Source organism: Podarcis erhardii (assembly GCF_964252035.2).
Source record: "Podarcis erhardii genome assembly, chromosome: 4".
In the NCBI taxonomy this organism is placed as follows: domain Eukaryota; kingdom Metazoa; phylum Chordata; class Lepidosauria; order Squamata; family Lacertidae; genus Podarcis; species Podarcis erhardii.
The window spans coordinates 68,797,584-68,823,745 of record NC_138508.1 but is presented as its reverse complement, the minus strand read 5'-3'; the positions used below and the strand labels follow the sequence as shown (position 1 = coordinate 68,823,745).

The 26,162-nt window shown below is 39.9% G+C and overlaps 1 protein-coding gene across 6 annotated transcripts in view; it reads right to left on the bottom strand.

The window, feature by feature from the left end:
- The window catches only part of GPM6B (glycoprotein M6B), a 104,936-nt gene that overhangs the window by 12,733 nt on the left and 66,041 nt on the right, over positions 1–26,162 (bottom strand). For 3 of the 6 annotated variants that reach the window (XM_081858762.1, XM_081858759.1, XM_081858761.1), the window contains exons 1-3: positions 25,109–25,308; positions 15,689–15,808; positions 906–1,092 (exon numbers count right to left, since the gene is read on the bottom strand). In XM_081858762.1, coding sequence (XP_081714888.1) covers positions 906–1,092; positions 15,689–15,808; positions 25,109–25,157 — 356 coding nt within the window. In that variant the 5' untranslated portion in view covers positions 25,158–25,308. Of the gene's footprint in view, positions 1–905; positions 1,093–15,688; positions 15,809–25,108; positions 25,309–26,162 lie in introns of those variants that run through there. The other 3 variants (XM_081858760.1, XM_081858763.1, XM_081858764.1) reach the window with 3 other exon arrangements.

Here is a 26,162-nt window from a genome sequence, read left to right as displayed (position 1 = left end):
GAATTTTAGTTGATCCACTAGACATCCAGAAGATAAATCATAATGCCAAAGGAATTATGCAGTGCTGTCCTATAGAAGTGAAGTAAATGACGGCCACTAACATTTTTTTCAAAGATCTAGAACGTGAAAAGGAAGACAAACTGTTCACCAAGGACAGAAGAGGCAACATGTTTTAAGCTTAAGTAATGTAGATGAGAGGTTAATAATGGAGGGGGAAATTTAACCATAAGAACAGTTCAGCAATGGAAGATCCTGTTGAGGAAAGCTAGCATGCTTCAGACACAAACCAATATAGCCTATTTCACTGGGAGGCTAAGAAGATTAGATTCATAGTCCATTACGCATCTACTATGGAGTTATGTGGCATGCGAGAGAAATGTCATGACTGCCTCAATTGCAGTGGTTAGTGATAACATTTATTATTTTATCCTTAGAATTAGCAGTATTGCTTTCCTGTGTACCTCTCCAGTATATTTTTAGTGGTCTGTCATCTCCTGGCAACAGCTATTTTTTCTTGCCTTCAGTTGCTATGGAGCTGAATAACTATGCTCTTTGGGAGATTTATTGCTACCCTTGTTTTCCTTCTCTCTGTTGAACTAGAATATACATTTGGAGGGGGGGGGGAATATATGCTGAATCCCTAACAGCAGCAGACTTCTGGTGGAAGTGCTGCAAATTCCCCAACCCACCCAACAAATTTCATAAGTATATACTGTATATAAAAACAGCCCTAATCCAAAAGATGTTTTGCTTGAAATGGACTCTCCAAATTCACTTCAAGTTTTGAGTTTTGCCAGCCACTCTTACCTTCTTATGGCTGAATTGGCATGCGCTCCTAGCTCTTGTGTTATTAAAGTTATCACTGCAATTGCTTCGCAGAGTAAGAGACGTGGTTTTGTACTTACACTTCAGATAACAAAGCATGGTCAGTAACATTTGTGGAAAAACGCTGTTCGAGGATCGATACGGTCCCGGCGAGAGCCACATGACCGCAGCCGCAGAACAATGCTACCCCAGAGAAGCAGAGAATAGTTGCCACAAGGGAAGCATATGGAACTCCTCCCAGGCACTTAATGCAACATTCAAAGCAACCTAAGCAGAAAAGAAAAAAAGGGGGGGACACAAAGACAACATTATTTAGGTACAAGAGCAAGTTATGAGCACAACATCATTTGGACTTCATGTGGTAAAACTGGTAAGAACAATTAGCAAAGTTACTTGTTCAAAGCTAATGGGTTGCACTTCCTACTTTCATCAGATGACCTTCCTCTTTATGTCTGTCGCCTCAAAGTACAAGAGTGACAGCACCCCAGACTCTAGGAAAATCAAAGGCTGCAGATGAAGCAAGCTTGTGCAGGATGCTTTAGAAAAGAGTGTGTGTTCTCCTCCGTCACATCAAATTAACACTTCTATTTTAAGCACAGACAACAAAAATAAAACTTTGAAACTGAGTGCACTATACTGTCCTTTCAGACATCTTTGCAGGGCAATGGGAGCCAGAAGCCCTCTAGTTAAAAGTCTCATCTGAGCCACAAATTCATTTGACAGCCTTAAGTAATCCACCCACACTCGGGAGCTTTATAAAACCTCAGGCTCCATTTGACAGCACACTGGTTCACCCAACGTGGATGTTAAAAAGTTTACTGGTGTGTGATGTACTCAAAAGGTTCTATATAAACACAGCTGAAAAGTTTGTGCTTTCTTTGAAGAACATACAGATATGTTCAAATACAGAACATCCCAAGCTTGTTAATTGACATTAAGGATGAAGAATCTGTTGACGACAGTTCCCATCACCTCAGGCCAGAATTGTATCTGGAGGGCAGCAGATTCTCCATCCCTAGGGTAGATGAAATGCTACACACTTGCCGTGCTTAGAAGCACTACTGATGCCCTTCCACTTTAGTAAATGTCTAAAAGACTGATTATGGAAAATGGGTGGCCCTTCAGGATGATCTTGTTACTACAATTTCCACCATTCCTGACCAGAGTTCTGGCTGAGGCTGATGGGAGCTGGTGTCCAAAAATAACATGGGGTGTGTGTCACAGGTTAGCCACTTGATTCAAAACCCAGCACGGGAACTAATTTTGCAGCACAACACTACTCCAATGAAGGAATATGCCTTCAAGACTTCAGATGCAACTAAATTAGAATAATTCGCTCGAAGGGGAGTTTCAGATACTGGTGAGGTAAAAAGAAAAGAGGAGAATCAGTTCATATTGGTCTTAGGTGGTTAAAAATGGCAAATTCTACAGCATCACTGATACAGCAAGCATGCAAATGTATCATGAGAATAGAAAAGAAATATCCCAAAAGCCCATTTAGTTCCTTAAATTACATATAGGACACTGTTTCACTGGAGATTCTGTGCTGCAAACCCTCTGGATTTATTTGCATATTTTGTTTGTCCTCAGTATCTGGAAATATTTCTATGTCCTCTAGGGGATAGTTTTATATTCATTAGTAACAACAGAACTGCAGTTTAGTGAATGTTTAGTTTCAGATTCCACTTTGAGCTGCTAGCTTTGCACATGAACAAGGAGATTTGGGCATAGTGGAAGTTTAAAATGATCGGACCCTCCCAGGTGCTTTCTGAGAAGACACAGACTGTGCCTCAACCACCCTGCTGTACTTATGAACTGGAGTTTCTAGAACTGTTGTTAACAACAAGTGGTGGCTCAAAAAGTACACAGCCTAAGATAAAAGGAATTGGCTTTGAACTTGGAAAACTTGCGAGTCTGCTTCTCCAAATGCTCACAGTCACTCATTTGTTCAAGAGAAGAGGAAGCCATTTTGCTGATCGCCATAGTAATAAACTGTCTAGTTGCCCAAGACACCACTTAACCAAGTTATTGTCCTAGAACTGCTCTGTTCTAGAGATGATGCCAGAATACATAGTCCCAAGCATTGCATTTTGAAATAGGGTGGCTTGGAACAGTTGCTTCAAATGCAAGGTAAGCACTACCAGTTCCACTTACGTGTTTGCCTCCAGCTCCCATCAGGAATCCAGGGCAACCAAGGTGCTAGGTGCTGACAAGAGAGAAATATTCCTCTCTGTGCCAGACCAGCAGCCCCAATGTGAATGGGTATTGGTGGGAGGGGGCAGTCATGTGTACAAAGGTAGTGTTATGTGGCAGGAGTTGGAGAATCAGAGTATTGGGAGAAAACTGCTTCATGTACCAAAGTCTCAGATTAAATGCAGATTGGCTTGGAATAAGCCAAGCACCATCCTGAGTCTATTTCATTTTTTAAAAAATTAAAAGTTGGCTTATCCAAGCCAATTTAAGGAGAACTGGGGAGGCAAGAGATGCACTCATAAGTACAACTCTGATGTATATATTATTTGCTACCCACCAAAAGCAAACATTACATGATGTCTTTGTACAGGTACACAGAAATTATTATAGTTGGGCACATCCATAGAGCAATAAAGTCCATGCAGCAGTTAAAGAAGAAGAAGTCTTGTAGCACCTTAAAAAGCTAACAAATGTATTGTGGCATAGGTTTTCATGGTCTGCTTCATCAGATGCTTGAAGTGTCATCTTAAATTGGCAAGCATATATGCACATTGGGAGAGAGATGTCAGAGGAGGAAGGAACAGTCAGGTTCCATTCCTTTCCCCTTTTTGCATGGGTCTCCTGTCCTCAGTCCACTCTGTTTCAAGTATGGTATACTAATGTATAAAAGAAAAATGTTTATTATGTAGCTTTTTTGTATGAAAAATGTTTTTAAAAGTAAAATATTGTTTGGGCTTTAAAATAGATAAATAAAATAAGAGTGTCTGTCACAAAATAGCTGTTATGGGGTGGCATAACCCAAAACTAGAGAGACAGTCACCCCTGACAACCTTATGCTTACAGTGGGAAGTCAGCTTTGTCCTGGTACCCATTGTGCAGATGTCTCTCTCTCTCTCTCTCTCTCTCTCTCTCTCTCTCTCTCTCTCTCTCTCACACACACACACACACACACACACACAGAGAGAGAGAGAGAGAGAGAGAGATAGTCTAATCGCAACAGTACCATAAAAAGTATAGAAGGCAACCTCACTACACTATCATTTCACAGAAATAACTTGCTTTTCAGAAGGGCTCAAGACTTTTTTATTTCTTTTTTAATGAAAGCTCAGAGTTTGGGGCACCTGTCCCAGGACACCAGTTAAAGCCTTAACAGGCATCATGGGCACCAGACTGAGGACACCTGTCTTAGCAACTCCAAGCAGCTATTACCAGTTGGAAAAAAGAAAAAATGTATAAGGCAGCTGACTCAAACTACCTCACAGAACTTCATTGGGGTGGGTGGGTTCAAAGAAGTAGCTCAACCTGTCTGTACATTAACCTATGAAGGTGAAAGACCAGGTGAGTTTGCTCAAGATACAGACCTCCAAGATTTCTCCAGCGCCCCTCATGTCAGAGGAAAATGATGTGTATAAAGAACTGTGAAGGCTAGCTTGAAAACAAAATAGTTAACACTATTTTGCACTATATCACAGCAATGGTGATAACCCACAGGCTTTTTGCAATTGCCATTTATGATATATTTGTGTCCCTTTGTTGCTTTGCAGTGACAGGCCTGCTGGTTCCATGTAGAATGCAGAAGAGCACACTGGCAGATGTTGGCAGATGTTACATTGGACAATGAGGGGGTTAATAAATTCCTGGAGTTGCGGCTGACAGTATGAGACCCTGTAGCTCAGGGTCTGCTTCTAACAGGTCTTAGATGGAGGCGTCCACCCAAGGCTTGTGAGAAGAAAGTATCATTGTCCAGATTAAGCTGTAGATTACTGAGGACACATCAGTAGACTCATCCAAAGCTTGCTGTGACATGTTTGTGAGGAATTCGGAAGTTAAAATTGCTTGCATAAACCAGGATTTGGATTCCATCTTTTGGAACAGGTGATTCTGGTGAGGTGTCTGGTGATGCTGGAGGAGCTTCAGTTGTTGTAATCGGAGATCATGGGTAAGGTAGTTGAAGGTCAGTTTCCATCAACTACCTGTGTCTTGAATCCTTGCCTTTCCTGATTTCTAAAATTGGGCAGGGAGGGGATTGTTGGTTGGGCTTCAAGAAGAAGTTGGTCCCAGGTCTTCTGAAGGTGGTGGTAGTAATACTACTCCTGAAGAAATTGTGGATAACTATGAAGTGACAGACATTAGTGGCTAGATGCACTATAGCAATATTAGAGGTGATACTCTCAGTGATATCTTTGTGGGTATAACGGCCTCAGCAGCCATAGTAGCTGGAAAGGTGTTCTCTGGGAGATTTTCAACGGGTTGCTATTTCCTCAGGATATTGATATTATCCTGTAAGAAACTTGGGAGTACTGGTCACACACAGTTTTGAGTACATGCATGGGTTCACTTTTCATGGGTGATGTGCATACTTTTCACAGCTAAAAGACAGAAGCCATGCTGCAGCATATACCTCTGAGCACAATATCAAGACTTGCCTGAATTTTATTTTCTGTAGAGTATATCTGTGGCGCGCTTAAACTAGTAACACGTTATGTTTTTAACTCTGCATTTCATGACATAAAATATTTTCTTTTGCTGAAAAATGGTTTATCTGCTGGTCTCATTCTGAAACAAACATAACCACACAATATTAATCATGTTGGTGTGGAAGAAACTAAATAGCAACAGGAGGACAAACAGGAAACATTTAAGAACGGCCATATTAGCAGAGTCAAAGAGATGAACTACTCTTGTCTTTATATAAATTCCGCGTTTTGAAAAGAGGAAAACCTTAACATCCCTTACAAAATATGGTGGAAGAGGTTAAAAACAGAATTTAAAAGTATGCCAGGCATGTCCAATACTACCCTAACACACCAGAGTAAAGTAGTTTAAATATAAATTGTACAGATACACACATCAATGCAACTCACTTTCAATGGCCATTTTGTCTAAAGCATCACTAGAACCTTTTGTGCAGTTCAGAATAAAAACAATTTTTTGTCCTCAGGCTTGTGAGCAGCAGTTGCCATGGAAGCAGGTTAATAACAGCTCAGTGATTTGCCCAGAGCTAACGGTGAACCTGGCTGCAGATTTAACACACTCACAAAAGGAGGCCAACTAAAAAAAAAAGAGAGGACTGAAAGTATTCTCTGGAGAAGGGTATAAAATGAAAGTGGGTGTGTGCACACACACATGCACGCACATTTTTAAAATAAGGAATACAAATAGAAGAAAAAAAACAGGAACCAACTATGGTGCACAAAGCACTGGGAAAAACTCATGCTTTTCGAGCATGGGCAACCCCTGCACAAAGGGGTGCTGTCAATAGTATAAAACCCATACTTGGAGGTGTAAGACTTGTCAGTGTGGCAGCCCCTGTTCTGTGGGACAGTATCCCTGTTGGAATAAAACAGGCAACCGTTATTTGTACGTTACAGAAACCACTGAAGACATTTCTTGTTTCAATAAGCTTTACCAGCTGGGTGTATTGTTTAAGAACCTATCTTTTATGTTGTTTGCTGTTTTGACTGTTTTCCAAGCTATTTTTAGTTATGCATGTCACCTGCAGATTCATGTGGATTCAAACAATAAATAAAAGTGATCCTGCACTATCGCCACCTACATGCTGTCTTAAGATGACTAGTGCTGTGAGTCTGGTCTCAAACACTATCTATACTGGCACTTAGTAGAGCAGGGTATAAATAAATTGTCATTGTTTATCATTGTATCAACACAATAAAATGCAGAATGGATTCCCGCATTCACCTACATACACACAGCCAAGTATTTATGGATCATCCTTTACAAAGTGGGCAAAGCAACTTGCCCATACTCACCTTATTACCCAAAGCAACAAACATTGTTCAGGAGAGGGTGGGTAGCCTGTGACTCTCCAGATACAGCTGCTGGATTGTTTGCAATTTTGGTTGTCTGCTTGTGTGTGTGTGTTTTCTGTTTGTTTTTGTAATTGTTTGTTTTCTTATTATTTTTTGTCTGGATTTAGATATTATAATATTATGCACCCCTCTGGGAACCTTTGGGTCCAAGGGCGGAATGCAAATTCCACAAATATATAAATGCAACTCTCATAATCCCTGATGGGATGTTGGCTTTTCTGGCTGAAGCCAATGGGAGCTGGAAGTCCAACAGCATTAGGGGGACCAAAAGTTACAGCCATTGGCTGTAAAGAGATTTGCCTTCCCAATTCTCCCAACACAGTTACACGGAGAACTATTTGGATGCTCTAAGCCACTATGGGTTGATTAGCATGTCAAGAAGAGTTCTAAATACCTCAGTCAAGATTGCTGCCCACCTCCACTGGGAAAACCTTGAGTTATGCTCTTGACATTTTCCAAATGTATAAGAGCATCCAACAGATAACTACCACACATCAAAACAAGAAATGTACTGCCACACCAGAACAATCACACAATCTATGGTTTTATCAATTTTTTTTAAAAAAGTTTGCAACATTCCTGCAGGTTAAGAAGGTCTTAAAAATTCAAGAGTAAACAAAGCTTACTCTAACCAACAAATGGTTGGCCCTGAATTAATAGAAATACTGAGTTTTGAAATTCTAACTGGAGAATTCTTGTTTCACAAGCTCCAATATAAATCTACAGTTTATCAAAATATGTGAAATGGTCTGTAGATTCTGTGGAACAGTGTATTAAACTACTGGCAGACCTTCAAACAGCTGGGAAAGGAGCTTTTCTGTAAGTTTAAATGAGAGGCTAGCCTTGCCCTTGCCCTCACCCCTTATGGAACACTATCTCTAGCCATGTATAAAATGTAATGCTTTAACTAGAAGTCTCTGTATTAATTAAAATCAATACTGTGAGCATGTGAATAAATGCTCTGCAGGGGTTTCAGGCTGGAGAAACTTCCAACTTTACAACATGTTGAGGCCTGGCAGGAGGTGGCCTCAGGATGACTGAACCTCTCTTATTCTTCCCATCCCCTGAATCCCTTGCCTTCAATACACTTGCCAACTCAGCTCTTCAATTTTGTACCCAAGGATTAAGCCCTGTTCCTTCATCATTCCCAAATAATTGGTGCAGAACGGTTTGTGGCAGTATATGCAGAAAGACACTCAGAGGCAAAGGTAAAACAAGCAGTTTGTAAGAGCCATCGAGAACCAGCTGGGCATTCATTATCAGTTTGCTTTAAGCTATTTTTAAAATTGTATTTTTAAATGGCTGCAACCTGCCCTGGGACCTTATGGTGAAGGGCAGATAAGAAACTGAATGCATAACAAATAATAAGCAATATTTTTCTGGTTTTGAGCTATGCTGTCAAACAACTTTGCCAGAAAGGGAGAACATGGGAAGGGCATCCTATATTATGGGCTCACATTGAGTAAGTTTTGAACACTGATCTGGGGTAGCAAGTTCATCCAAGGTGACAAATGAAGGATAATGGTTGGAGAAAAATAAACACAGTACTATACAGTTACGGTCCTCATGACAAAACTAGCATGATTAATTGTAGGCTGGGGAAGTTGGAAATCAGAAGTGATTGCTCACCATATACCTAAAGAAAATTTGTCCAGAAACATAGGTGCTGCTTACAACAGTGGCCACAGAAGATGAATGCTTCATATTGGTGGACACATACCAATTCATTTAGATTTTCAAGGTTGTTGCAGGCCAAAGTTGTTGCATTTATCAGCTGTACACCTTCAAAACCAGTCATATCCATCTTTCCATTTTGATAGCAGCAATAATGCTTCTCTGCTGTCTCAAATCATGATAACGGGATCCTTCTTACAAACAGTGAAGCAGCAAACACTGAGCTACATGCTTTTCCTATTTAACCTTTTCAGATAAATTTAGTGTGCCATGAAGCTGGCAGCTGATGACAAAGAGGGTTCTATTATAATAAGCTGAGAGAGAGAAGGACCTAGACTGGCCTGTAAAATGGAAGAAGCTGATCTAATGTTTGACATCAACACTGATTCAAGTCTAGCTGGTTTAGATAATCAAAAGTGCTCAAAATACAGCACTTGAGACAACATAAGCAAGAAGAGACCTCTTGATCCATTTCGCTTGAGATGAAAGTAGGACAATGTTACCCCTTCTATGATTCTATGATTCTGGGGTGGCAAGGCAAAGCTGAATAAGCCATTCTATGTTGTGTTTGAAAAGGTTAAATTATTTTGCAACACAAGGTACTGCGAAACATCAGGAGGAAATTTGCAGCTCAATTATCTTCCAACAAATTTATGTTTTCTGACATACTCCTTTCAAAAGGAACTTCAAAGCTGCAGGTTTACTGTATTTTATAGAGCTCCCAAACATTTATCTAAAGAACAGTAAATTCAACAGCATATCCTGTTGCTATGGTTAGTTTGATCATCAGGAAATTAAGGATTTTGGGCCCCAAAGCACTGAAAGGTATGGGCCCCTAACTCGCTACCCGTAACATACGGAAACGATTTGCGAAGCCTCTCAAGCAGTTCCGTCCACACAGCTTGCCTCTCTGTCCTAATCACAATACAGTCTCTGGATCCAAACCAAGATCTCACCTCTGTATGGCTCGCTCATTCTATGCCACTCTAATGCCATTTCCTGCTCCTGAACCTTCCTCCTCTGCATAGTATCTTCTTGCATACTCAGTGTTTCCTCACTAAACATGTTCCCCTATTTTGATGCCTTCCTTTCCATTCCTTACAGCCTTTAAAAAAACCAAAAGGGTGGGGATCCCATACCTGGCCAGTCCCACCCAAATTCCCATAACTTTCTCTCTTCCTCTACCATACACATCTCACAAATTCTGTTATTTCTCCCCTCTCATGCTCCCCTTCCTCTCCCTGCCCCAATATACACCCATGCCAGCTTCTAGCCCAATTATCCTCTCCACCATATCCTACAATTCCTGGTGTGCCTCCTATATTGTCCCCTCAGCCACTGTTAACAACTGACCTGTTCCAAACATCCTACCTAGCATGGGCTATGGCTGTTGCAGCCCTATCTGTACCTTAGGGCAGAAGGGAGATGCATAAATTGGTAGTGAAGCTATTTCATACACTGCCACTTCCAGCACATACATTCAACATGGATGCTGCTTCCATGGGGCAAAGTAATTGATAGAATAGTTCCATCAGGCATCCAGGTATACTGTGCAAAAAATAATAATGCACATTTCTCTCTTTTAAACTGGAGCTGGGTGGGAGAGAAATAGGAATAGTGTGTTGCTATACATCTATTCAGCCAATAGGTTCCATTTATTATTGCTAATATTGCTCTGCTATGCTGTTTGCTAATGCTCTCAGAACAAAGCCACACAGGAATAAGATACAGAAAACTCGGTAGCAATCCAGAAATATCACTACTTTGTGGAAATAGCTTGAGAAATATGAGAGTTCAGTAGTTTCCCCACATTTCCTAACTGCTTCTAGGATCAACTGCTAGAGATGGAAGAAATTATTATTATTATTATTGTTGTTGTTGTTGTTGTTGTTGTTGTTGTTGTTTTTAAGAAAGGAAAGTCAACCCAGAGCATTAGGAAGACGTAGGCTAAGTAATCTGAAAAGCCTTGAGCTGAAAATATTAGTTTCCTGGGCTATACCACATTCTTTTGTTCCTCCACATGAAATATTTCTGCAAGGAGAAAATGGAACAAGTTGCCTTGGGTAAGTTTGTGGCTGGTGAGCCCCCCCCCCCCCCGAAATAGCAGTACTAAGACTTAAGATAGATATAGATGAGGTGCTGGGCTAATATAAATTCCTTCCTTGTGTGCAATTCTACCATTAAAAGGATTCTGCTACCTAATATTTGCTCCAACATATGCAGCGTCCACACACCAGTGACGCATCTATGTCTGTATGGCCTGGAAGGGAGCTGGTTGAGCAACTGATATGCATGCAGAACATCCCAGGTTTAATCCCTGACTAAGGCTGGGAAATATTCCTGTTTTGAACCCTGGAGAGCTTCTGCCTCTGAGTATAGACAAGATGAGCTCATGGTCTGACTCAGTTTAAGGCAGCTTCTTCCTATATTCCACTGGCAAGTAAATGCTGCATGCCTGAGTACTGGTAGGCACATGGGTTAAGAAGCCCTTTAAAAGATGTGACAGCAGGCAGCCTGGAACCCTGGGTGGGCAACTGCTGGAAGTGAACAGAACATCTTGTTTAATCAGGCCACATAACCCCAATGATAATACAGTAGAACATCAAACTGGCTTTCTACCCACAGCTCTCAACTTCTTCAAAACACCTAATATTCACAGAACACATGTCCTTTCAGAACCTGCTCACACCAAAGAGAAATGCTTAAAATTGTGGGTTATCAAACAACAACAACAACATGGCTTCAAATAGCACCAACACTTGAAGGGTTCAGACAACCAGGAACCACGCACTAAGAAACTGCATGGCACTAGTAACCACATCTAGTCCATCATTAGCACCTCTCAGTCTTGGTTTCCCAGTGTTGCCCTGTCCTCTGTTTTTCCCCCAGTCATCTGTTGAAGTTGTCAGCATGTGACAGCAGCCACACCCTGAGAATGGCTTCGACTGGCCGGCTAAACCAGGTGAGTGTAGCCGATAGGTCTCAAACCCTCAGTGAGTTAGAGACATCCCCTGCATGCAAAGGTAAGTTATGGTGGATTGAGAGGATGAGACCAATAGCAAGTCCAGTGGTCAAGAAGGCGGTTGTAGAGGGGAGTGAGGAGCAAGTGAGGGTTAGGGATTAGAGTGGGGCAGCGGGTGTGGCTTGGGGATAGTCTCAGGCCAGATAAGAGAATCCTGTTTTAAAGTATATCACTAGAAAAGGGAAGCAAAGGGATTGTGGGATTCTTTCTCTCACACATGCCTAGGCATTGTATTTTATTATTATTTGCTGTTGGTTGTGTTTGATGGATTAGTCTGTCCTACCCAACTCCAGCCTTCCTAGCAAAAGGCACAGAGACCATTCTAAGATCACAACAGTGTGCATTCCGTGACAAAACATCAACGCATCATCACAGAAGCCTCTCCCCCAACTGAAAGAGTAAGGTGAGTTAGCTCAGGGCTAGCTTCCAATTATATTCATTACAGAAATCACTAGTATATGTAAGCAACCACTTTTCTGTCTGAGATACCCAACAGATTTCAAGTGCTTCCATATTTGCTTTTATTTTAAAAAGCCTATCAGCTCAGTTCACAATACACGCCATGCCAAACCTGTATTAAGCAACAGCATTAATAAAATAATACAAAACATACATCCATAATATAAAAATCTGCAAAGACTCCCCCCCCCCCCCCGCACACACTTTCTTTTCTTTTTAAAGGATTTCCAATATATTTGAACAGGAGAATTCACTCAGGGACACTTCACTACATTACTTTTAGAACATGGGGGGCGCACTGGATCTTTTAGGAAAGTCAGACTGTAACATGGGAAGAAATACACCAATCTCTGTCAGTAAGCAAAAACATTCAGAGCAATAAGGTAGATTATCCAGAGGTCAACGCAGATAAATGTGCGTGTATTCCCTTTCACAAGCTACACCTTCAAACTCATTAAGGCACAGATGCATTTTAAATTACCTTCAAAATAAATCTGTATTTAAAACTGAGGGGTATTTTGCCAACTTTCCTTACTTTGTAAGGATATCTGACTATTATGTCAGTGTGGAAAAAATGAAAAATACATTGACATGCGAGCCCTGCGCTCTGTTTCTAATCCATTCAAAAGTTTGTTTTTGAAAGAAGATCAAGGAGAAGATGACTCTGTGATGGAGACAATTTATTTAAGCCTAGCAAGAAACCCATCACATAAAAGAGATTGCTCACATTTGCAACTGAATGTTGAGTCTGAAAGAAAAAAGGAAGGAAATCTTTACAAGCTGAAGAATTTAAGAGACTCTGTGTCAAACATTTTGCAGTCAAGAGCATGCATCTAAAACCACTTCAGAGCTATCTGCATCTGGAATTGGACAGAGCTTGTTCACTGCCTTTGCCTACCATAACATAACATAAAGCAGCTCCTTGCATAACTGTCAACGTTTTCCTTTTTTAAAAAGGGAAATTCCCTTATTCCGAATAGGATTCCTCGCAAGAAAAGGGAAAAGCTGACAGCTATGGCTCCTTGGGAGTCCATGGACAATAGACATCAATGAAATAAACCGGTTAACAGTGAAAGACCTGGCCTGTATGAGGGGATAATTCACGAATGGCAGATTCTATACAACCTATGAGTAAAATGTCTACCCTGTTTGCCCAACCTGGTGTAAGAAGAGGTAGAGGGTGCTGGATAGAGTGGGAGCCCTATCCTATGGGGGAAGAGAAAGGAGCTACTAGTAGGGAGCCCCCAGATGCCTTGCAAAGATCTGCCTACAGTTTTTCCCACCTGGATCATGGATTGCTCCAGGTATGAAAAGAGGGAGGGCAAACAGGACATTTGTGCAACTACCCAACCTTACTAATGGTAGGGTTGCCATATTTTTGGGCCAAAGTTGTTGAATTTTTATTGCAACATCTAAAAAAGAGTGAGAAGTTGTTGAGCTAATTTTAAGGAAATTTGCCAGAAATCCTGGTTTCCAGCATGGGTTTCCATACGTCCAGATTTTCCCGGTCATTTAAGCGATTTCCGCCCGGACACTGTTTCTGACTGCCATATTCCAGCTATGTCAGGGAAATTCCAGATGTATAGCAGCCCTAACTAATGGGCCTCAACACGATTTCAAAGGCAGATCTAGGGAATCGCCACTGGTTCAGTTGCACTGGGCGTGGAGCTTCTAGGATGCTGCAGCAGGAACCCCAACCATGAAATCCAATGGAAGGCAAGCGGCTGGTGGGTGGGGGCAGATTTTGGCGTCGGGCAGACACCACTGAAATTTGAGACACCATGGTCCACCACTGATTCTTTGTTATAAGGAAAGCAAAGGGGAGCCAAATTCCAGTATTAGTTACCATCTATCCCTCCTGCAGTGGCTTTATAAGGTACAACCCTGCTCCAGAGTATAACACCTACCCAGGGTAAGAACAGTGATTTTTTCCTAGCTGTTCCTCTCTGGTTCCTTCCTGAATAGATTTTTTGCCAACTGGCAAAATCCTCTTGCATAGGAGATGAGTACCTAGGTTGGGAGAATGCAAAAGACAGGCTGGGACCCTACTTACTGTCAAGGGTTTCTTACTTCCAATTGTTTTAACAACTGTAACAATGGAAAGGTTGTTTTAATTGGGCTGCTGAAACAAAAAAAGCTTAGTGGAAAACCAGGTGTGCTTTTTGTGTGTGAAAAGGCTGAGAATGAGAGCCCTGTTCTAGTTTATGCTGCTCCCTTTGACTATGTAAACACTTGGCTACTATTGGTAGATGAAAAGAAAAACAAGTATATCTCACAAAACTGAAGTCTGTCCTCCACAATCTAGGATTTCTTTCTTATATCTTTCCAGCTGAGGCAGTGATCCCACATATCTCAAAATGTACCCCAAAGCCATAATCAATACTAAAGCAAGCATTGACTGTGATGGAGCTATTTTTCTAGGCTTAAAAGATCTAGACCATTTGCTTTATATTACTGAGGGAAGAGATAGTTCGCAGATCCGTGTTATTTATCTGCGTCTGATTACTGACATTTCAGTAAAAAAATATCTACTGAACTGTACATCCAGTTGACCGATGGGCTACTGTAGCTTTTAAGCTGCCCAGAAAACAAGACTAAGCACAACAAAACTTCATTAGCCGGTCAGTGATACACTGATATCATTTGTCTTTTTGTCTTGCTTTCTCAGATCCAGTTTAAAATTTATCCTTGCTATCTTACTATACATTCTTACTGGTTGCTTAAACTAAGACATTTTCATCCTCCAAGTTAAGGCACTGCTTAGAAATGCTAATAAGTGAGTGAAATAGAAATGCCTTAAATAAAATGAAATAAATAACACGTTTCATGCCAGCCGCAAAAAAAGTGATTGTAAAATATGAGTGCCATAGCAAATCAGCAGGCAGAGAACTTTGTGCATTACTGCTAGGAAGCTTCTATTCTGATCTTCAGGCCTGCTTGTCCACTAAGGATGATAAAAGAATTTGGAAGGGGGGAAATTATGAAAGAGCATATGGCGCAAATTAAATATGCAAGTTTGCTTTTAGCAAGGAGGAAGGCCATGGTCAAAAATGCATTCAGATGAGACATTCAAAACCACTATATATTTTAAATATGGAACCTTTCCCAACCTGGTGCCCTGCAGCTGTTGTTGAAATATGGCTCCTATCGTCCATAATTGTTAGCAATGCTGATTGGGACTTATGGGCATTTGAGCCCAACAACAACAATAGGGAGCAGAGTTAGCGCTGGCTGCTATGAAGAATACCTAACTCACAACCTCTCCACAGAAACTACCAGTCACTGAACCAATGGGAAAACAGCCCAAAGAAACAAGTATGAGTGTAAATTAAGTCTAAGGTGTAAATAAAGTCTAAAGTAGGCTATATTACTCCCTTGAGAACCACAGAAGTCAAATGTCTGGACTGCAAAGGATATGTGGAAGACCATTTGACTTCTTGTATATGGGCAGTTTTAAAGATTATTCTGAGTAGCCAGGTAAGTGATGCAAAATATGTCTTACTCTGAAAAACAGTTCTGAACAAATGCTTTGAAACAGACAACAAAAAAACCTGCCAAGTGAGAATCAGACACATCAACATATATATTTAGGAACATTTTTGCTACAGCTAGGAAAATGACTATTATGGTGCTATCATATTTAAGTTTTCCAGTTAAGATATTAGACCCCCAGGCTTTTATTTACCTTGAATCCCCAAAGGACTAACATTGCCTCTCAATGCTGGCACATGATGGTACTGGTGTAGCCTTGAATTCCTGTACATCCATTGGTACCTGCCAATTTCCATTTCTGGTCTGGTGATCACTGCCAATTTTAGGTGGTAAAAAGTCAGTGTCTCCAGCAAAGTTCAGTTTTACTTTAAGTACTTTTATTCAATTCAGATTTACTATAAAGAAAGCAGGAAAGGGAGCAAGAATGCAGAAATTTATGCTGAGGTTTCGTAACAGAAGCCAGCCACACCCACACACCAATCAGAAGAAGGGGGAGAAATAATTAGCATTAGATTCTAGGGGCTGCAATTATTAGTAGAATTTAGGAAGCCTGCTAGATTCCTCAGAGCACATATAAATTTGTATGTTGACATATCAGTAGCATCCAGTACTCTAGAGCAGCCTCCCCCAATCTTGTTCATTCTACATTTTCTGGATAACATCTCCCATCCGCTGGCTGGCTGGGACTGATGGGAGTTGGAGGGCACAAGGTTGGGGAAAGCTGTTCTCAAGTCATTTTTATGGTATTTCCATCCTTTATCACATGCATTCCTCTGTTCCCTTCTTTACTGGCAGTGAGCCATTCTATAGCTGATAGATTACAGCAGTTTTTTCTATCCTAATTGTGGGAAACCACATTTACTATTTTTAACTTTTCACTAAACCCAGCAGAGCAAGATTATCATTCCCAGATGGAACGAGGGGGAAAAAAAATATCAAAGCACAATTTCAACTGTTGCAGTATTAAACAGTTAGCATCTTGAGAAAACAAGTAGATAAGGCAAAGCTGTAGCATATTGTGCAAAATTGTTCGAGGTTACACTGGCAAGTTCCTTTGATAATTTGATAGCATACTATTTATTAGAGTAATAGAAATTAGGGATGAAGAAATCTCTCTTTTTCATTCTTCCTGTCTTAAATTCAGTTCTTTACCTTTCTGAATCAGTTTAGAAATTCACCAGCACTTTAGTGCAAATTTCTCCTAATAAACACATTTTTGTATGCAGTTTTAATATGCACATTTATGCCAACAATTTCCCTATATATAATGCATATTTGTATGCTACGTTATTTGCAGAAATATATGCTTTCCCTAACATGCATTTTTGTACACATTGCAAAATTCAGAAAAGTTATGTTTCAGTTCACATATTTGTTTGAGAGCATGAATTAGGTAGCTTCCCATTTAATGCTAACGAAATCAAATTTCTTCTCTATCCCTAATAGCAATGAAATCAACAAAAAAATCATTAAATATAGATATTACAAAAAAATCTAAATGCTGATTTAGAAGTTAAAAAATAAGCCAAAGTTTTATGCATTATCTTCAGCAAGTCCCCCTCTTCATACTCCTGGAAGTTGTCAAACAATAACCAATAACATGCAGTACTTTATATTCTACTAGGAAGTAACATCTAAGTCTAAGTGCCCTGAATGTTGGGAAGATGCTTTTGATAAACCCCACCAAGGCATTTCATTATCAGGTGTTTTCAATTGTGGAGAGATCAACACAAGATGGATCCTTTCCTCAAATGCACTGTTGTTCTTTAGTATTTGATTCCATATTCTTAAGACATTAAAATTTTATTAAGGAGCATGCAACAGGTTTTATGGAGAAATGGGACCCAAACTCTCCAAATGGTATTACTTCTGCACAATGTCTGTTCATTACTTTGGGGTTTAAGTGGAAATCCCACTCAAATGAAAAAAGTTGTGAAATCACCAGTGCAGTGTTTATGGAGTATGCTTTAAATATTCTATTCAGGCTTTTCCAAGTCTTCTTGCAAATCAGTCTTGAGTTGGGTTTGGTTTTGAGGCAACTAAACTGCTTCAGATTTCCCTGGAGAATAAAAAGCAAATCAACCCGGTTGCTGCTATATAACCACAAAATTAAAAGTGTGTGTGGGTTTCAAATGGAAGTGAAATCTTTTGCATCTGCACCCATCTCATAAAGCCAATGCTGATTCTGTAAAGAAACTGAGTCCTTGCAGCAAAAATCTAAGGAGTTTAACCACCATGGACTAAGTTATTTTTGATCCATACGCTTTTATATCTGTCTAAGAAAAAGATCCTCTCTTAGATAGCTAATTATCAACATTTCCTTGAGCATATGTCCATGTTATTCAGCTGTGGCTGTTTCCGCTTAATGCACAATCAGTCTTCTGTCTTTAGGCCCACAATGGATGCCACAGCAGCTGACCATGATCTCAAACAAGAAAATGGAGGGCTGGCTGATCATTCGCAGCATTTTAATTTTTTTTGCATATATGGGTTATGCAGTTGTCTCTCTGTGTGAGCTTTGTAATTATGCTTCTTCAAACTGCTTCCACATTAGAGCCCTTTAGTATTACTGGGGCACTGCTTCTTCACAAATTGCTGGAGGAAGAATCAAAATGGAGGTTCCTCACAGGATTAAAACATAGCACTATGTTAACTAGCATTTCTATCACGCCTGCTCACAAGTAAGTTCCATTCAGCCCTGCCAGCTTTATATATAGTTTATTGCTTACAAGTTCAGCCTCTGTTATTGCTTCCTATTGATCCCAGCTGGGGGTTAGTGAGAAATTACTCCTTGAATAGCCTCTCTGAATTGCCCTGATGTCAGTTTATGTTCCCACCAAAGGGGACACTTTAATTACTTATTTCCTTTCTCTTTTCATTTTTAATAGTGAAATGGTACTTATTCATTTCTCGACGTGAACAGAAACTAACATTCAGAGCATCTATTCAATGGGCAATTACTCATTAAATCCTTCAGACTGGGATCAACAGGAAGCAATTACACAGGAAGAACCTGAGAAAAGGAAGTGTTTAATTTAAAGGCGCAAAAGCCCTGGAAAAATCTTAATAGTGCTTTGTGTATCCACACTTGAAAGGCTGGGGCTGCCATTGCATTGTATTGCAGGAAAATCAGTCATAATTTATCAGATTGTGGGGCAGGAGACATAGGAGGAAAACATGGAGAACACTGCAGTGATCTAACAACAACCTGTGTACACTCTCTCTCTCTCTCTCTCTCTCTCTCACACACACACACACACACGGAACGGTCAAGCTTTGTTCACTCTCTCTTTTTTTTTTTAACAGAACATCCAGATTACGTTCAAAAGTGAGTGAACAGCAGATGATAATCCCAGAGAAAAAGGGCTAACATGGAAGCAACCTGTAGTTCCTTCCCTTTCTTAAAGACATTTTTATGGCCTGGAGAATTGTAGTTTTTCCTTGAGGAAACTAGTAACCAGTACAGCACAATTAAGAGGCATTACTCTTCTCTAGATGGGATGGGGTAATCTAAAGTGGAAACACGGTGTACTATTACTTAACCACCCTTGTACAGCTTTATTTTAAACAAATGATTTTTAATATGTTCTTGGCCTGTGGCAGGACATATGGGCAGACTCAGTGCCAACACAAGGCTACACCTGCACCCTTCCATCACTTGCTGGGAAAAGACTCCTGCACCAGAGCAAGAAGATCATACTAGGTACTTCTACAAACAGGGGTCGTGGAAAAGGAAGAGATGAACGTGCCATTAACACAAACCTGTGCCCCACAGTCCTAGCCCTGCTGGTAGACCAAATTTTGCACCTCTTGGGACCTGTTGCAAGGGCCTCTCTCTCTGTACATAAAGAGTAAATAAATGTCAAGTTTTAACAGCATGCCGCAGAGGGTTATGCTGCAACAGCTAAAGCCTTCCATAAGAATATTACTTAGATTATGTAAGCGTATTGACTTCATTAACATTTTCCTATGCAAATTATTTGAGCCCCTCTGATCTAAGCAATCTCCTCTTGTATGACTGCTTTTCCGGATGCAATCCATGCATGCAGAAAAGCAGCGATGCTTTGGGGAAGCTCAACTCTTATCACCAGGTGATGCCCCAGCATGGCTGAACAGATGGCTGACAACAGCAATCACATGTGATGGAAGGGGTATGAATCCTTCTCCTGTCCTCCCAAACAGGTGCTTTGCACTGTCAAAGCAGACAAACACCAGCCATCTGTTTGGCAGAAGTGACCTTCAAGCATAGAAGCATGTGCAGACCACGACTGCACTCTCTAACATTTGGCCCATTTCTTTGTTCAGTCACCTCTAGAAGCATGATCTGTGCAAGAATACCCATTTCTACCTATCACCCTTGTTAGACCATGATGATGCCATTTTTACTGTCACCATTTTTGCCATTCCATGGCTCTGTGCCTACCTACATCATTGCAACTAGGTGCAACCTATCAATCATAGGCCCCTCTGACAGTTGCAGAGAAACAATACATGATAAGTTGAAGTTATAAAGGTAAAGGTTAAGGGACCCCTGACCAGTCGTGGCCAACTCTGGGGTTGCGGCGCTCATCTAGCTTTACTGGCCGAGGGAGCCGGCGTACAGCTTCCAGGTCATGTGGCCAGCATGACTAAGACGCTTCTGGCAAACCAGAGCAGTGCACGGAAATGCTGTTTACCTTCCCACCAGAGCAGTACCTATTTATCTACTTGCACTTTGACGTGCTTTCAAACTGCTAGGTTGGCAAGAGCAGGGACCGAGCAATGGGAGCTCACCCCATCGCAGGGATTCGAACCGCCGACCTGATCGGCAAGTCCTAGGCTCTGTGGTTTAACCCACAGTGCCACCCACGTCCCTTAAAGGTAAAGGGACCCCTGACCATAAGTTGAAGTTATAGCATCCCTCAAATCAAGAATTCTGTGTGAACCTGAATATGACTGGGGAGATGTTCATTTTATTGGAGAGGGCAGATCCAGGTATCCATCAATTTGCACACACGGAGCTGTTCATAAAACTAAAATGAAGTGGCATAGCCTTTGCAGGGCATGGGAGCTGTGTTCATCAACGCTCACATGCCTGTGAATAATTGCTAAACCTGGAAGAATTGGTTTTGATTTATTTATTTTGCCATACTTGTACAAATTATGTAACTAATCCCATTCTCCAAAGATAAGCATTCACCAAGTTTATTAAACACTGTAAGGATCAGGTAAATTTGCAATTTCTACCCCCGATCTAAATCATCGTTTCTGACATATCTGGCTTCCGTGCTGTCACACAATATGCCACAAATCCTAAGTAAGTATTGAAAGCTTAATGAACCTTAAAATACAAGTAACTTTATATGGTGCCAGTGACCTACAGTAAAATGTAAAACACATAGGAAGCCAACAGTATGACTGGGCATGAACAGTATCCTACCTGTGACTGCTAGTGAGCAGAAGTAGCTGGAGTTAATTCAAAGATTCTGCAACATTGAAACTGATCTCAAATATACATACTTAAAAGTGCCTGTACTATGTAAGCCTACAATTTAGATTCCAGAAAACTCTGATTTTATTTCTTTTTTTCACCACCATTTCAGATTTTCCGTATTTTTAATGGCAACGCACCTTCCACTTGAAATCTCTCAGCAATTTCTCACAGGAAGGTCAATAGTCAAATCCTTCTAATATGCATGTCTTCTCAGAAGTAAGTACCACTGAGTTCAATGGTGTGTACTTCCAAGGAAGTTATTATAGCACTGCAGCCTAAACAGTGCATTTTGTGTGTTCAGGTTTTTCTTGCTTGCTGTAAAAAACAGGCATCATTTCATACATTACTCAAATATAGCAATTCTTTTGGGATTTGCTTTTTAAATCTACCATAACCTTATAGCCAGTTTGCTCTGGACATCTGCAATAAATCTTGTATGACATGTTTCTCCCGTGCTTTACTTATTGGGATAGTATCCCCGCCCCAAATTAATACAAACATCTTGTCTGTGTTAATATGTATCTGGGTGTATTTCCTCCTTCTCTGCTGATATAAAATGGCATTCATTTTACCCATTTATTCCATCTCAGTAAATCCGCCTATCCCCATCCTCATTTTTTGATTTAATTTAATGCCTGCAAGATAAACCCTGTCATTTACAATAATTTATAAACCTTCAGCTTTAAATGCATTCAATCTGTCTTGCAGCCTGTAAAATATCTGCTCAACATTTCCACGGACAATGTTCATAGCCTATTCCTTTGATATTTGATAATCGGAATAAAGCAGCATATTAACAAGAGTGTCACACAGTTTCACCAATTAAAAGAACAGCAAATGCCACAATGGCTCCTCTCCAGAGAAGCCTTAAGGATACTGCAAATCACACTGTGTATTTTTTTGGCTAATCTTTTTTCATACAGTTCTAGAGATTTATAGTATAAGACATACTTAGTTCGAAACGTATTTTAATTACACATTCACCAAAAACTAAACGTCAAGGACTCAAGTATTTTAAAACATTTTACAGTACATTAGAATGAAAAATTAGATGCACTATTGTGCCACTTCAGATGTAAACCCCCATGGGCATATAACCATCATGTTAATGGCATGCAAGTCCCATTGATTTCAGTGACACCTAAGTTAGTCATAACTATAATTTTATGTTGATTTCAATGGGACCAAAGTGTAAGTAACTTGCTCTGATATCCAACTTATTCACTCTGTGTGCTAATCTTTACAGCTATGGATTCCTTTCTATGACAGTAGGTTATTGCTGTTCAACAATTCAAAAAAAGCATTATTATTTTTTGGAGAAACACTTCTGGGCGTTCCTAGAATGCTACAAAAATGAGGATGATAGGCCCACTGCACTTGTTTTTGAAAATCAATTGCAGAATTCTTATGGGTGTGGACAGAAGAAGATTTCACTCAAAATGTACCAACAATTATTTAAATCACCTCAACACTTGAATCTTTATTTGCATACAAGGGGATGTTTTAAATAATCAAAACTATTTATTTTAACAGTGACAAGTGTGCGGATATCTGTGTTCAATATCTGACATTTCGATAACACACCAACAATTGCTTCATAGAGATGGCCAATGAAAAAATATGCTACAATTTAAGACAGGTTTTCTTTTAAATCGACGTAATTACATTTTTAAAAGTCATGTTATTTAGAAAACATTTGCATTACTTAAAAAAAAAGTCTAGGGATTTTGATACAGGTTTTAACAGTGTGAAAGGGTTTGTGTATTGAATTTTTTCTCCATATTAAGTTCCCATGGTGTGTCATACACCTGAAAACAGTACAAAATTCTTATTTTTGTACAACCCACAGTAATATCCATAAAGGTCATTGGGTGTTAAATGCTACAAACAAAATCTAAAACACCATCCAAAGAAATTATGCATATCTAAATTCTATTTAAAAAATGAAAGAGAAAAAAAACCTGACAGGATTTCAAAGCCTAGTAAAATGCTTACATCCTATTGATTTCAGTTAGGAATGTCTCCGAAATAGCCATTTAGAAATGCAAATAATTTTTAAAAATAGTAATAATACCCAAAGCATAAATAGTCAGAGTCTGGTCTGAGTTTTAGGTGAGGGGAGCTATTCATATTTTATTTATCTTTGTAAACCTAACCCATTCTACAAAGGGGAACATCATAACGTGGGTGATTACTTTCTTTTAAAGACTTTATAAGCTGCACCCTTTACAGACGATCAAGGGAAAATGGTATACTTCCAAATAAGTCCATGCAATCTAGCAAACCAGCTAAAGTCAGGATACAATAGCAAAAACAGAAGTGTCATCTTAAAGGTAGAACGACTCTGCAAGCTTAGGTGATGTTTAAAGGCACATACATGACACTAGTCCTGAAATGCTTTAGACATGGACCATGATCAAAAAGACTATGAGCCTCAGGGGACTTCGCACTTGTGTTTCTTAAACAGCAACACAACATCCATCCCAAGTTGCAGAGCAAACTGCTTCTGGAATACAGAAAACTTTCAATAGGGGTTTGTGATATGGCACTGAGATATATAGATATAGTATAGATATCATAGGTAGATAGATAGATAGATAGATAGATAGATAGATAGATAGACAGATAGATTATATCCATCCCATCAAACTGGTGCAAAAGCTAAGCAGTTCTTTAGATGCCACCAATTAACTTTCTTTGCAAGGGTGGTGTGGTGAAGGAAATAATGAATATACACCTTACACACCATTCCTAAAGTTTCCCTGATTTCAAAGACATTCATTCAAGTACAATTCACTTCTTGGCCTGGAGGTACACAATTTTCTCTTCCGTTCACTTAACAAAGAGTGCTAATTGTATTTTTTGAAATTCAAAATGCAACTGCTTATGAAGCAATATTGAAAAAGGATCTGTACACACTTTGGAGGGCTCATTTTATAAGAAGCACCTTTTAAAAACAACTTTATCCATTGAAACAACAACAAAAACAACCTTCTGGGGTGTTTGTCCCCATCATGGGCATGCTAGTGTTTTGATATGTTTTGATTCCTTAGCATTGTAATGTTTCAGGTAGAATATTCAGGATATTATTTTATACAATGGCTGAACTGTTCACCAAATTGTACTTTATTGAAATTGAAGCTCTTATAATATTGTATGTTTTAGATGTTTCACTGAGCAACACAATTAAAATTTGCGGAATATGTATTGCATCACTGTACATTTAACTAACAGGTTCTTTTCCGGACACTCTAAACCATTAATTTAGAAGTATTCATTTGCAATTTAGGATGAAATACAAAGAAACCACTAGTAACAATATATATATAACAGGTCCTGTAAGTTTTAGAATTTCTCAAACAAGATAAAATACTGGAACCAATCCTTTAGTGTGTGCTCATTCCCTTTCAAGTCAGTGGTTTTATATAAGTGTAAATGGCTGCAAAGTTTCTAAAAAACTACACTAGCCTGCTACAGAGAAGTGCAATCGAATGAAATAATGCAGGCTGTTAACTTTGTTTCATTGATCTTTAAGAATAACAACAACCAGCAACATTCAGATTTGATTTCTCTTGCCACACTGCCATTTTCTGGTCTGTAAGTCTCTCAATTGGAACATTTGCCCCCAAACACTATTGTGCACTTTAATTATTTGCATAATATTACTGCCTCATTCTCTTCCCCCAAATATTATAGAAATGCAACACATAAGTGCTGTACAAGAAAGAAAAAGAAAACAAGCCATTATGTCTACACTGGCAGAAAGCTTCCTGTTACAGTAATACTGGATCACCCAAACTCCTACCATCAGACTCAAAATGTGTGAATAAGGCATGTGTGTATGTATGTATGTATGTACGTAGACACACACACAATTTTTCTCTAAGCTGCAAAAAATGCAGTCCAGGCTTTTTCATGGGATTCGAGATGGCTGAAAACACCAACTTAGAGATGTTGGGAGAGATGGCTGTTCCATTAATCTGCTGTCAAGCCATACAGCATAAAAACCACTGGAAGCTAGGAGATGCCATAATGATAATTTAAGCACTGCTCTACAGAGAGTGACAAACATAGCCTAAATCTTTTCACTTAAGGTTCTTAAAAAGATTTAAACAGTCTATTGTTCGGTCCCCTTGGTACCTTTTTTCTCTTGGCTTTGTTCTGTATTTTCCTCCGCTGCAGTTTCCATGGCTGGCTTTATACCATCCACCAAAAATGCTCTCGCTCCCCGCCCCCAGCAAAGAGTCTCTCTTCCTTCTTTCTTCCTTCCCTTCTGTCTCCTATTTACCGCCGCAGTGATTGAGTGGCTCTGTTCCTCACTACAGTAGATTACGCTCCTTTCCAAAATGCACAAAGTCGTGTCAGCTTTAGTTTCGATCTGCCTACTGGTCCATAAAGATCTCTGCCAGGAAACACTCAGCCATACGTCAGAGACCCCAGTTATAAAATAGCAGGTCTGTGCTCGATTGTCTCCCCACTCTCTGTGTGTTTGCAATGGGAGCGTGAAGGGGGGGATAAACCCAGCTAGCTTCCCTTTTTTCACATGGTCTCTACTTTCCTGTTCTCCCTATGAATGTTAATCAATTCTGTGGTGCAGAATAGATTAGTGACATCAGAAGAGGGGCTGCATCTGAGGGAGTGAGCAGAGCCCCCTCCTGTTGCATGACTCAGCGATGACACTCACCCCTCACCATCTCTAAGGAGAGCCCATGGCATCACATGACAACAAGATTCCCTTTCCCATGATGATCGCCTATTTATTATGCTTGGAATTTTTATTAATTCCACATGCCCCCAGTTCTTACAAAGAACATGCCTGTTTCCTTTGTAGTTTTAGGTTTTGACTTGAAGGATGCATGGTTCGAACGCAGTTTAGAAAATAAATGCACATCTATGCCCATCAAATAACTATGTGAGTACCATGTGCTTATATGGTAGTGAGAAGGTTCTCACATCTCTGGGGCAGTTAAGCTATTATGACCAGTGAAGAGAGGAGGTGCACAGGTGAGATGAATACTAGAGGTACATAAGATCTCAACTTTCCAAGTTCCAAAGTTAGATTCCTTCTATTTACGAAGGAGCGTCCTTATTGAAATAGAAGCTTAAAAAAGACGACAGGATGTCCTCATCCAGACATAGGCAAATTTTTATCAGGAGATGACGGAGCATAGCACATCATTCGCCGAGCCCATGT